We start from the raw sequence: 13,124 nt of genomic DNA, 5'->3' as shown, positions 1-13,124 counted from the left end.
TGCAGTAAAGACTTGTTTAGACACAATAACCGCCAAAATCACAAGGGACACCACCAGGACTTGCGCACAACCTCTAGTGAGAACCCTCTACATCCATTTGACTTTTCAAATTTCAACATTTAACTGTCGGCTCACATCGAGCTAGAATAAAGATGATTTGCTTCTTTTAAAGGACAATTCCAGCATATTTTGTTTGTTTTTCCTATTTTTACATTTTCCACCCCATTTAATGTTAACTGTGATAGTCTGTACATGCATGTGTCATACATCATAATATGTATATACATATTTTGAAAAAGGTTTTGCCTGATAAGTTTTCTAAGCAACGGATAAAACAATTCCAAAGACTTATAGTTCTGTCAGTAAAGGTAATTCATTGCAGTGGCCAAGAGGCCGCCAGTTGTGTTGCATAAAAATGCATCAGAGCTCTCACATCAGGATATAAACGTTTACATTGGAAGACCTTTTAATGCCCTCATTGTGGATTGTGTTTTCTGCTCGTCAGCGATAAGAGGGAAGATAACACTTCAGGGCACTACATTTCCAATTTATCTGTTTTCCTGCCAAAATAAATCACTTGCCCCATGGCTAATGTTCTGTGCAGTTACATTAGGATCTGTCTTCTGTCAGTCTCAGCTCAGTAAAGTTTCCATTAAAAAAAAAAAAAAAAATTACGGCTTAAGTTTGGGCTCTCTTCTTTATCAGGAGTGCCTTTGTAATACGTGATATAGCATTTATTGGAAATGTTTACCCTGAAAACAAGTAAAGCAAATAGCAAATGTCTTACAACTTGATACAAACAATCTACAGTGAGGGAATGCAGGAAAACTCAAATCACACTGGAATTGTCCTTTTTAAATATGTCATGTTTACTGAACTGAGTATTCGCTCTTAAAATTGCATGTCAGAAATTCCATGGGATTCAGAAGTCTTTTCAGTCCATAAGTAGTATCAAATCAGTTAAAGGTTAAAATCGAATGTGTAGTTACTCGACAGCAGGTTTGTTATATCCACGCTGCTGCTATTCACAGATACTATTCATTGATCAGTTAGTGAACAGAAAAAGAAAACAGTTAATCGAGAAGCTACATTGTTAAATAAGAACTACACTTTGAATGTATTTTGCTAGCTGTGGTTTTCAGTTTTGATTCCAGATTGGTTAAAATTACAGAACCCACCCACCGGACAGCCGTTGTGTTAAATCCACTCTGCATCATCCTACGTTGTATTGGATCACACCTCTTAACACCACGGTGGAACAACAAAACATAAGCGGCCCTCTTGTTTTCCCAGCCTGTCTGTGCAGTTTGAACATGCAGACAACTCCTAAAACCCCTGAGCGAAAGATCATTAGCAGCCCGCAGTCGATATTAAGCAGGATTACTTGTCAGTATGTTAATGATTGTGTTTTTGGAACGCCTTTTCTTTCTTTTTCCCTTAACAATCGTACTCATAAATCCTCTGACAAGCACAGATAATGTGCAATAAATCAGTGAAGGTAAGACGCGATCCGTCTTCTTTGTTACCAGCTCTTGAGGCAACTGTGCGCTCGGTGTTTGATGTTTTTTTTTTTCTTCTTCTTTCTCCTTCTTCTATCCGTCGGGGCTGCAGCAGAACTGGAGAAGCTGTGCTTTTACCTGCAAGACAACTGTAACCCTGTCTGTACCATGTTGTTAACTAGTACTCTCATTTCTGCCTGTGTTGTTTTTCGGTATACTGCCCGCAAAGTGATGTTAGTTGTAGTATTTCAACTTTCAGATCACCTCTTTATATTTCATTTCAATGTTGTTGTTGTTTTTTTTTTTTATCAGTAAACCAGCTGAAAGTTTTTGTTTTGATTTGGTTTTCATTTTTATTTTTACTCTTCGGTATGGGCACAATGTGCTGTTCAAATCACAAAAAAATGTTATTCTACTCAGAAAAGTGGTTACTGTATTAAAGGGTCTCTTGGTAGCACCTGACATGGATTCAATAATCTCATGCTTGACTTTTTTGTATTTTTTATGTGATCAGGCTTTGCTTTTGCTTGTTTTATTGGAGTTAACATGCTTTCCATATTCACTTACCTCATATCCTTTAGAAATACTTTATTTATTTCTCTCTACCTTTTAATCCAATTAAGAATTTAGACATAGCTCAGTAAAATGATACAAAGGACCAGTTTGTATATTATGTGTACAATAATAAAGAGGGTAACATGAAATTCACGTCATGTTAGTTCTTTCCTTTTTTCTCTTTTTTTTTTAATGTCCCTTACAATGTCCTTTTTTGTGATTTTTTTTTTTTTTTTGTGTGTGTGTTATCAGGTTTTTACATAATTTATAAAAAATGCCAATTCACCTTGATGCAAATATAGAATTGTAAAGAAAAATCAAGGCAAAAAAAGTTCTAAGCTCTGTTCTCCAAATACAACTGTTTCGAAATGACTTTTTGGAGTTTTTATCTGCTGTACTCAACGAGTGTATGCTTTTTTTAAAAACCAATAAATAATAGTTTTCCTAGTGTGTCACTTTGATACCGTCTCTTACTCTACTTTCTTTCCTCCTTGACAGAAATTAAGAGTTCCTCAGGCTTTAGACACTCAGGTCTCATAGTGGATGGATAAACTCAGTGGACTTTGAAGGGTTTTACTGTGTTAGAAGGAAACCTCAGTCACACTCGGATGGATAGGCACCGTCAGATATAACACACACCCGCCCTTCAGTTCACATTCACTCTATTCTTCCTCCTTTCAGACACACCAGTGTAACTGAAACCCAATTCAGCAAATTCTTATGAGGAGCCAATGCACCTTATTTGCTCACCGCAGGGTTTATTTTGTCATGGAAAAACTTGGAAAAGTCAGGAAATTAAAAAATACAGTTCCCAGGGCTCGATTCATTTTGGTGAAATTATGGAAATCTGAATATAAAGTAGCATCAGCTGTTAAATATTGATTTACCAGTTTATAATAATGCCTCTTGTGGCTCTATAGGATTTCTGATGTGTGTGTGTGTGTTCATGCATCAGTTCAGTGTCGTGAAGAAAGTTTAACATAGTTCATCTCTGAGTAAATATCCACATTTTTGGTCAAACCAACTGCAAAAATGTTTTTTTTTCCAGATTGGACTAGAATTAAAAGTGAAAGACTTGAGGTGTGTGTGTTACTGTTTTGCTCTCATGAGGCTCAAATACTGTTTTAGAAATAATAGACCAACTTTCACAACATATATAGTGTAGAACAAACCTCAGTGTCTTTTGCTCACAGAAATTAGGCAAATTTCATGGTGAAGTTATGGAAATGTCACAGGCTGCTAAACTGATGGAAGGTTTCCTGTGCATAAAACAATCTGATGAATGTCCCAAAAGATGAATATAAACCTGCTTTTATTTAGGAAATGTAATAAAATCCTTTGTACATGACCTCTCCAAAGAGGCTCATCATTGTCCATACATGCAGCTCTCATTGTTGAGGTGCAGTTACAGATAAATTGAAAACAAAACAAAAAAGAGAGAGAGAGGAAAAACAAACCAGATCAAATCGTGTGATGGTAGGGCTAAGCTTAACCAGGGTCCATTTCAGGTCGCGGTTTGGTGAAGTTCCCACCAAATTCACATGCACTTTATTTGGGGAGGGGGGGAAAAAAGGATACCAAACAAACGTAGGCGTACATGATTTGTAGCATTTCTAGGTTTTCCTTAAGTTGATAACAAAAAAAATGCCATTCACACAGACACAAGCTGTTTTCATCCTCGGCTCCTTCCTCAATGTACAGTTCACCAGCTGACGTTTCTGCATTATGCATAGACACAGAAAGCTTTAAAACAACCAGATAAGCTATGGTGTGTGTTATCGTTTATCAAAATGTCGAGATTCACAGCTGCGGATATTGCATTTACATGAGAACGGCTTCTAAGTGTGTACAAAGTGTTGACCGAGGCCATAAGCTTTAATGAAACCATTTGAATATACTGGTACTTAAAAAAGGGAGCACTCTCCTATTCTCTACAGAAAAAAGTATTACTGTTCTTTTGAAGATTTCATTTCAACAATATGGCACTAAGTGATTAAAAGCAGACCTCATTTCAATAAAAAAAAATGTTCTTGGTTCAAAATTTTGGCAGTTGCGACAAATGTAATCTCACTGTAGTCGATTTAAACCGAAGCATCTAGTTGAATACAAAGACAGTCGTATATGATGTTGTCCAACAGGCTTTGAAAATCAACAAAGCACCTAAGCAATTTGAGATGACCACTAGTTTCATATTATCCACATTTTCAGAGTAAAAAAAAAAAAAAAAAAAAAAGGGGTAAAATATTGTCAGTTTAATTGATCCTTATCCTATTGATTGAGCTTGTCCTAAATATTATGACACTGAAAATAGTCTTATAGCAAAATAAGAAAATGACTTTACTTCACTAAATATAACATTTATCCAACTTAAAGATTTCACCACAAAAATATGTCTGTAAAGGATTCAAATGACTTAATAAGTACTCCCGGATGTTTGGATTGCAAATCATGGCTTTCTTTTCTCGTCCAAATAGAAAACACAACTTTCCCCCAAAAAACAAATTACAACAGTTCATCTAATTTTCTTTTTGAAGCAATGTTTTGCCCTAATTCCAGATACATATTATTTTTCAAGTGGATTAAATTTTAATTGCATTGCCATGACGCTGAATGCTCCATAAGGCACTACAAGAGGCATGTCCCATATTTCCAGAAGCACGAGTCCTGTTGCGTCATTGCCCTCCGTTAATGTGACAGGCTTTGCAACCCAGAATGAGCACTTGTTGACATTGGGCTTGTGTCCAAGCTGATGACAAAGGGCTGCTGCCTCCAGGACGACAGCCTCAGTGTGTTGAGTTCACACAGAGCGGCTGTGTCTTTCATCCAGACGCACCAGTGGGATAAGGGACGCGTTTCACCTCTGTGGAAAAACAACAACAACAACAACAACAAAGTGCAGGGAATGAGGACTGAGGAGCAATTTGCAGTTTGAAATGAAACACGCATTGGCTGATAAATCAAGATTTCATTCAAAACTGTGACTACTGCTGAAATTTCATAAATGCTGTGCTGAAAATAACTCTGTCTAGTAATTTCAATGTTGAAATCTTATTTTGCATAAAACAAATGGGAAAAATCTGCCGGTGGGATCAATATTGTATATAAACCCCCTGGTTTTTGGCGCAGTTTCACTTGTTTCAAGAATTTAAATGTTGAAACAAGGCAGAATAAGGCAGATCAGCCCACAAGAATCAAGGAAATGACACTTAATTGAAGAAAATTATGGAAACGAGTGGGTTTATCTCATCCCACTGGCATGTTTTTTTTTTTTTTTTACTTATTTCAAAAGAAAACCAAATTCTAACAAGGAACATGAGACTAAATATGACTTAAAATGCAGGATTTTGGGTTCCATTGTGGTAATTTATGGTCACAATGTGAGATTCATTATCAAAATGACAGCAAGAAAACTAGCAGAGGTGGAAGTAAGTAATCACATTTACTCACATTACTGCAAGTGAGTAGCTTTTTGTGCACTATTTAGAGTGTATTCTTTATACTTAGTAGTTTTACTGAGTGCATCTGAAGTATCGTACCTAATTATCATATTAAATCCCAATTCATTACAGCGCACAATTTTTGTCAACTCTCAGAAGCTGCACCATCATAAACTGAAAAGTTGTGGAGTCCAAACCTCAATTAAAATAACCTGGAAAAACAAATCACATCTGACAAAGTTACTGCTTCCAGGAAGTAAGTCAGTAACTTTGACTCTGAGTACAGTTACTTTTTATTTTAGCCTTTACAGCAGTACTTCTACTAATAAAATAATAAAATATCAATTAAAAAAAAAATGTAATAAAATATCAGTGAAGTAACCCCACTCCTATCCAGTCTGTTGTATTCCTCACAGGACGAGCTCAGACGTACCGTTTAGATCTTAACGCTCTCTGTTCCATACACATTGTAGCCTTCTCGGTACGTGGCATAATTCTGGGTGTTAGACGGAGGGGCTGGCTTAAAGTTTTGGGCATTCTTTGCCAGCTTGAGTCTTTTGGTTTCTTGCCGTGACTTATAGCAGAACTCTATCAAAGCCACAGTCATAGCCAGGCCAAGCCCTCCAACCAGAATATAGAAGACTCCAGCCACATTGCTCAGGCTTAGTGCACTTGTCTTGTCCTGGGGGAGGTAGAGAGCACAGTTAAGGCTTTTTACAGTGACAGTTTGAGGCTGACCTCAAACAGAATTCACACCCACACCTAAAGAAAGCCTAGAGATATTTTCAGCCTCACTATACATTAGCTAAACATGCCCAGCAACTCTGAATGCGTTACCAGTTGTTTCTACAAAACCCCCTTGGAGACAGAATTACCTACTTTTGGCTAGAAGTCAGATAAACTTGGTGCAACTTGAATAACTTGGATAGCTACTGTGTCCAGAGCCTCCCCTGAACTGCAGGGGGAAAAGAGCCAACTCTCAGGCTGTTTCTACTCTAGCAGCTGGGTTGGTGAATGTAGAGAGAAAGGCTCTCTATCTACCCTGCTTTACGGTCTCTTTACGAGGCCACGGCTAAAGGAAGGCGGTCAACGTCGTACAGGTCTAACCATTAAGCCCTCGATTCACTAGGATAGCTTCACAACTTAACCTTCAACACACTGCAGTTTACATTTTGTAATCAAAGTGGCAAGCTGTGGAAGGTGAATTGAACCATTTTGCTGCTATTAAAAGCCAAACGGTGATATTGAAATTCATTTATGTGAGTTTCATCATTTGCATTTTAATGCTGAGGGATGTTTTGAATTGCAAGTGACAGCATTAAGTCCAGTATCAAAACTCAGCTAACAGGTTAACTGGCTCATAAATGTCTATAAAACAACTGGGGGGGGGGGGCATAAATGCTCCTTACTGTGACCCCCCCCCCACACACACACACACCTTAAAATCATGACCATTAAATACCATTTGACCACTGCATGGTCAGATGGAATTCAAAAGTCAGAGTAAGGATGCTAATAGTACATTAATATACACACTTTGCAAACAAATGAATAATAACACCAATAAACTAAATTTCAATAGAGGTTTGGTCAGCGAAATAACAGTATAATGGTTACAATTCTATGATTCAACTTTTCATAATTTTATGGTATGAGTAAAAAAAAATAATAATTTTGCATTATCATGCTGAAACGTTTTAAATCTAGAATAGCAAACTGTCTAAATGAAGTCATGTTATGAATTATGATCAGAGCGGAAATAAATTAGGCTATGTGTGAAGGGAGTGTACGTCTATTTCTTATTTTTTCTGTGAATGTTTTCTTACATGTTATTCTAAGGGCAGACAAGCAAGTATTCAGGTACATGTCATGATTTAGCATGTCTGAGAGGATGTATGCTTTAGATGTTTGCATATGAACAGTTAGGTCAAAATGCATTTGGCAATCAGTATAAAAAGACCTGCAGCGACTGACCTTACTTCCAGAGTCCTTGGTTCCACATTCACCCTTATCGTACCACCATTTGTTTTTCAGCTTGTCTAAGATGCCTTGTTCACTGAGTTTCAATACTGCAAGGTTTACAGGAGTTCTTCACGTGGGAAATAACATAAATAACATTATATTATGTTATTTTATGTTATTCAACTTTTTAACTACTTTATACTGTGCAAAGCGATAGAGTAGGGTTCTGGCCAAGACATCACAAATAGCAGGCAAGAACTACAGTAGATGTTACCTTTCATAATCCATGGCTAACCCTAGCATGCCAGACCCTACCTTTATCGCTTTGAGTAATCGGCACACACTGATCAAAAGGTACAAACAATTTGAACTTGCAGAATAAGAAGCTGCTGCATAGCCTTACAGAATAAAAAAAACAGCTGCATTAAACTGTTAAGGGCACTTTTTTTCCATAGGCAGCCTTTTTGGATGTTTAGCAAGGTGGATCTTACAGGAACCCTTTCTTGACTAACAAACAAAAAACAGCAATCCAATTTGATAACAGCTACAGAGAGAGCCAATGTCTCACAAAATCACCCCTGCAGATCACAGAGCGTGTCATGATGTCCACACTCAGATCGATGCTTTTCTCATATGAATGAAGAGGGTTAAATAAATCAACTTGAGATCCTGCCTCCAAAAACGTCAGGATAAACAGTAGGTGGGGTGACAGAGATTCATCAGGTGTTCTGTGGTTAGTGTTCGATTTCTGCGTTTGCTCTGCAGCAGTTTATTCACTGTAAGGCTCCTCTGAATCACTATCTGCCAGATGATGCCAAGCAAGATTTGGCAGAAAGGAGTCCGTGGAGACTCTTTGAACCAAATCCCCGATGAGGAGAGTCATAGTTTGGGGCTTTTTGTTTTGCAAGACATTACACTCGATTTACATGACTGCTAGATTTCCAAGCTCGTTTACCTTCAGAAATAAAGAGCAGTGTTCGTAATTCAACATCACTAAATATACTGTATTCACCACTGCATTTTTTGTGAGTTAAATAAAATACAAATCACTTTTTTTCTTCTTTTTTTTTTTGTTTTGTATTATGTACAAAAAAAACATCAAGACATCATGCATGATCTTGAATGGATGACCTGCAGTCCTGTTCCCCAGGCAGAGCTCTTTGAAACACTGATTTTCTGTTTGTGTGACCACTGCCCTACAAAGGCAATAGAAAATAATGGTTGTGTGCCTTAAAAGTTGAAGTTTAAGACAAATCTATATTTAAAGTAAACAAAAATGCCACACTTTTGTATAAACAATGGATTTGTCAGTGCAGGAGACAAAATTTGAAATCATTTTTTCTACTTAAACAGATTCACAAGTGTTATTTATGCAGTTTCTGCCTTTTGGCTCTGCAGGACAGCATGTATGGTGGAGGCTAGTAACAAATTTGGACATTAATTATGTCTTAATACAGAATAACTGGTTGTGGCGTTTAAGCTTTGTGTTTTGGATGCTCAGACTTTGTATTCTCATCATGTTTCACTGTAGAATAAAGAATAAAATGCAGGCAAAAAAAAGAATCCCATTTGCAGATATTTTCATCCATTCAGGAACTTAAAACAGTTGAAAATGTAATTTTGAGTTTTATTATTTGTTTCACAGTACCATAATTTCTTGTAGAAATCTGAACTAAGCACCAATAATCATATGATATCATAACCATTTGTTACAATATTCCTCCTGCAATAATATTACCACTTGCCTGGATTTCAGCATTCCTGTGCGCCTCTGAATTACACCACCGGGTGTTGTAAACTACTCTTTCCACAATAACAAAAACATTAACAGGCCGTTATCAGACACATTTTTTAACTCTAGGATCTTAATTGAAGCCTGCAGGTCAACAAGTGTCTTCGCTGCTGAAGTGCCCCTGAGCAAGACACTGAACCCTGCCGGCTGCAGTGCTGCTGCTCTGTAGATGACCTCCGACCTCTGACCTCACTAGATGACAGTGTAAGAAAAAAAAAAAATAGGCAGTTTCTCTACTCTACAAGGATCAGTCAAGCATCACAATCAGAGCATCTCTAGATTTGCTTGCAGCTCGTCTGCATTTGTTTTCCACAGAATCGCCCACATAGAGTTTAATTAGAAAATTAGAAATGAGTAATTTATTCCTCTAATGAAGGAGCAGGAGGGAGTGAGGATGGTTCACACTGTAAGCATCACTAACTATGCTGAAATGGACCGTAGTTATAACTTTAAGAAATAAAATATTTAAGAAATGCCTTATCACCTCATTCATACATTAATGAACCAGCATAATTTACAAATGAGGCTCTGAGTTCAGTCTTCACATCACGTTTGCAAAGACAGAGCTCAAAAACCACGTGGTAGTTTCTGCTGTTTACAGGCACAGAACCATGTCAGATAAATGTAAAAACTCAGAGAATTGTAGTTCTATTACAGCTACCACCATTACTACTACTAATACTACTACTAGTACTAGTATTGACAATTGTAATAATAGTAATGATGATGATAACATATGTATATATATATATATACACTATATTACCAAAAGTATTCGCTCACCGATTTAAATGATCAGAATCAGGTGTCCTAATCACTTGGCCTGGCCACAGGTGTATAAAATCAAGCACTCAGGCATGCAGACTGTGAAACAAGACATTTGTGAAAGAATGGGCCGCTCTCAGGAGCTCAGTGAATTCCAGCGTGGAACTGTCATAGGATGCCACCTGTGCAACAAATCCAGTCGTGAAATTTCCTCGCTCCTAAATATTCCACAGTCAACTGTCAGCTCTATTATAACAAAATGGAAGCGTTTGGGAACAACAGCAACTCAGCCACGAAGTGGTAGGCCACGTAAAGTGACGGAGAGGGGTCAGCGGATGCTGAAGCGCATAGTGCAAAGAGGTCGCCGACTTTCTGCACACTCAATTGCTACAGAGCTACAAACTTCATGTGACCTTCAGATTAGCCCAAGTACAGTACGCAGAGAGCTTCATGGAATGGGTTTCCATGGCCGAGCAGCTGCAGCCAAGCCACACATCACCAAGTGCAATGCAAAGCGTCGGATGCAATGGTGTAAAGCACGCCGCCACTGGCCTCTAGAGCAGTGGAGACGCGTTCTCTGGAGTGATGAATCACGCTTTTCCATCTGGCAATCTGATGGACGAGTCTGGGTTTGGAGGTTGCCAGGAGAACGGTACATTTCAGACTGCATTGTGCCGACTGTGAAATTTGGTGGAGGAGGAATTATGGTGTGGGGTTGTTTTTCAGGAGCTGGGCTTGGCCCCTTAGTTCCAGTGAAAGGAACTTTGAATGCTTCAAGATACCAAAACATTTTGGACAATTCCATGCTCCCAACCTTGTGGGAACAGTTTGGAGCGGGCCCCTTCCTCTTCCAACATGACTGTGCACCAGTGCACAAACCAAGGTCCATAAAGACATGGATGACAGAGTCTGGTGTGGATGAACTTGACTGGCCTGCACAGAGTCCTGACCTGAACCCGATAGAACACCTTTGGGATGAATTAGAGCGGAGACTGAGAGCCAGGCCTTCTCGACCAACATCAGTGTGTGACCTCACCAATGCGCTTTTGGAAGAATGGTCAAAAATTCCTATAAACACTCTCCTCAACCTTGTGGACAGTCTTCCCAGAAGAGTTGAAGCTGTAATAGCTGCAAAAGGTGGACCGACATCATATTGAACTCTATGGGTTAGGAATGGGATGGCACTTCAGTTCATAGTATGAGTAAAGGCAGGTGAGCGAATACTTTTGGTAATATAGTGTATATATATAAGGAATAAAAGGAAGAACTGCCGGCGAAATTAAAACCCATTGCTCATAAAGGCCCACAAAATGAGAAAACTACCAAAGCAATAACAAATCATCAGTTTCCAGATGTCTTGAAGAGCCACTACAATTATTAGATTTAACGATGAAATACATATCCCTAATGCGTTTAAGTGGTGAAACCTGCGCTGTGCTCCCAGCCTGCCTCATACATGCACACCCAACACTGGCTGTTCTGAAGAATGGAAAGAAAAAAGGAAGTAAAAAAATGAATAAAAAAAAAATCACCATGAAATATTACATTTTCAACATATGTTCAAGCAATACTAAAGCCCAAGTGACAAAAGCAATTTTTCCAATATAAAACAGTATAACACTCTGGCATCTTCTGAACATCAATATTTGAGGGAAAAATAAAAAACTGTCTCTTGATCCACTTTATATGTGTAAACTGAAAGATTTAACTGATCCTCAGCTGACACCCAGGCCTCAGACACACCACCAGGTGGTGGACATGGACATTTAAATAATAAATTCTCAGCTTGGAGAGCACAGGGCACATCGTCCTGCAGCTTTTCTCCTGTGTAAAACCGAAATGAGCAAAACCCTGAAGTCTAACAGTGAAATAAGAAATGCAATACTTCAAAAAAGATACCGTGGTGTTCCCTGGAAGTAACCCTGAAAATAGTGAGGTGCAGCCACACACTGCAGCCAGTTGTGAGGTTTACTGGCTGCAGACTTTTAGAGGTTGTTAATTGTTGTATATGGATGAAAATACCTTCAAATGAAACCCACTTGTCTGTACTCTAATAACATGATTCTGCATGTAAAATGCATAGAGCATGGAGCCCAAGCCACAACACATGTCATTAACATCGTAATTAAATGATAGTCGCTTAGAGAGAAGTCCTGATGGAGGAAGACATGACTGACTGGCTAATTGATTGTTTTAGGGCTGCTGCTGTATTTCCGAGGGACTCGAGAGGTGAAAATGACAAGTAAAATAAGCTTGTCACAAATGCTCAGGCCGGGGGACCAGTAGAGAGATGCAGCATGTCTGTTTCCTCCACCGAGTCCCCGTGCAGCTTGAGTGTGCAATCATTTTGTCCCAGAGAACACGGCAATTTATCAACAGCAATCAACGAGAAAACAACTACATTTCAGCACTAAACTATTTTATCTCTATGTTCTGCGACAGATCTCACTGTCTTCTGTTGTCGAAGAGAAAACCAAGACTTTGTAATAACAATGTGCAATTCATAACTGAGACTGTGAACTACAATGACTTACTTTTACTAAAACCAAAAGCATTACACCAGTATGTTTTGACTAAAATGAATGTTAAAACTCAGAGAACTGAAATTCTACTATTAATGACAATAATGATAATAATCATTAAAAAAAAATGTACAGCCCTTTTTTTTCTAGGAGAATCAAAGTGCTGTGAAATGAAAGGAGCAAAAAAGCCAATTACCAGACAATGGTGTACAATAAAGGGAAGAACTGAACTGCTAGCGAAATTAAGACCCAATCCTCGTTAAGGCCCACTGAGCAACAGAATGACAAAACGACTAAAGCAAGAAGTGATCAGATTTCAAATGTGTCTTAAGGATCCAGTGCAATTACTCTGATTAAGTCAGGACAGAGACGAGAGCAGAGTGTATGTGAGCTGCATAGATCTGATTTGGTCATGCTCCGACAGAAACCAAACAAATAAATTAATAAGATTGTCGAATGAATGAATCCAAAACACTTGAAATCGAGTGCAGTGGATTGAAAGGTACAATTAATATTCAATTGTGTAACTTGTAACAATGGTTTGAAATTGTTTTCCCGATTCAGATTCAGTTCTCTTTGTTCAGGGTCGCGT

General features: G+C 38.3%; 2 protein-coding genes across 4 annotated transcripts in view; one reads left to right on the top strand and one right to left on the bottom strand.

Annotated features, from left to right (window-relative positions):
- Positions 1-2,515, top strand: part of thoc2 (THO complex 2) — a 42,791-nt gene extending 40,276 nt beyond the window's left edge. For 2 of the 3 annotated variants that reach the window (XM_030068556.1, XM_030068559.1), the window contains exons 38-39: positions 1,451-1,498; positions 1,612-2,515. In XM_030068556.1, the coding sequence (XP_029924416.1) occupies positions 1,451-1,478 (28 nt within the window). In that variant the 3' untranslated portion in view covers positions 1,479-1,498; positions 1,612-2,515. The remainder of the gene's footprint in view (positions 1-1,450; positions 1,499-1,611) is intronic. The other variant, XM_030068557.1, reaches the window with a different exon arrangement.
- Positions 2,516-3,349: 834 nt separating this feature from the next.
- The window catches only part of gria3a (glutamate receptor, ionotropic, AMPA 3a), an 82,206-nt gene continuing 72,431 nt past the window's right edge, over positions 3,350-13,124 (bottom strand). The window contains exons 15-16 of the mRNA XM_030068560.1: positions 5,925-6,173; positions 3,350-4,914 (exon numbers count right to left, since the gene is read on the bottom strand). Of these exons, the coding sequence (XP_029924420.1) occupies positions 5,928-6,173 (246 nt within the window). The 3' untranslated portion in view covers positions 3,350-4,914; positions 5,925-5,927. The remainder of the gene's footprint in view (positions 4,915-5,924; positions 6,174-13,124) is intronic.

The sequence above is a fragment of the Myripristis murdjan genome, chromosome 14 (genome assembly GCF_902150065.1).
Source record: "Myripristis murdjan chromosome 14, fMyrMur1.1, whole genome shotgun sequence".
NCBI lineage: Eukaryota > Metazoa > Chordata > Actinopteri > Holocentriformes > Holocentridae > Myripristis > Myripristis murdjan.
This window is presented reverse-complemented; position numbering and strand designations above follow the sequence as displayed.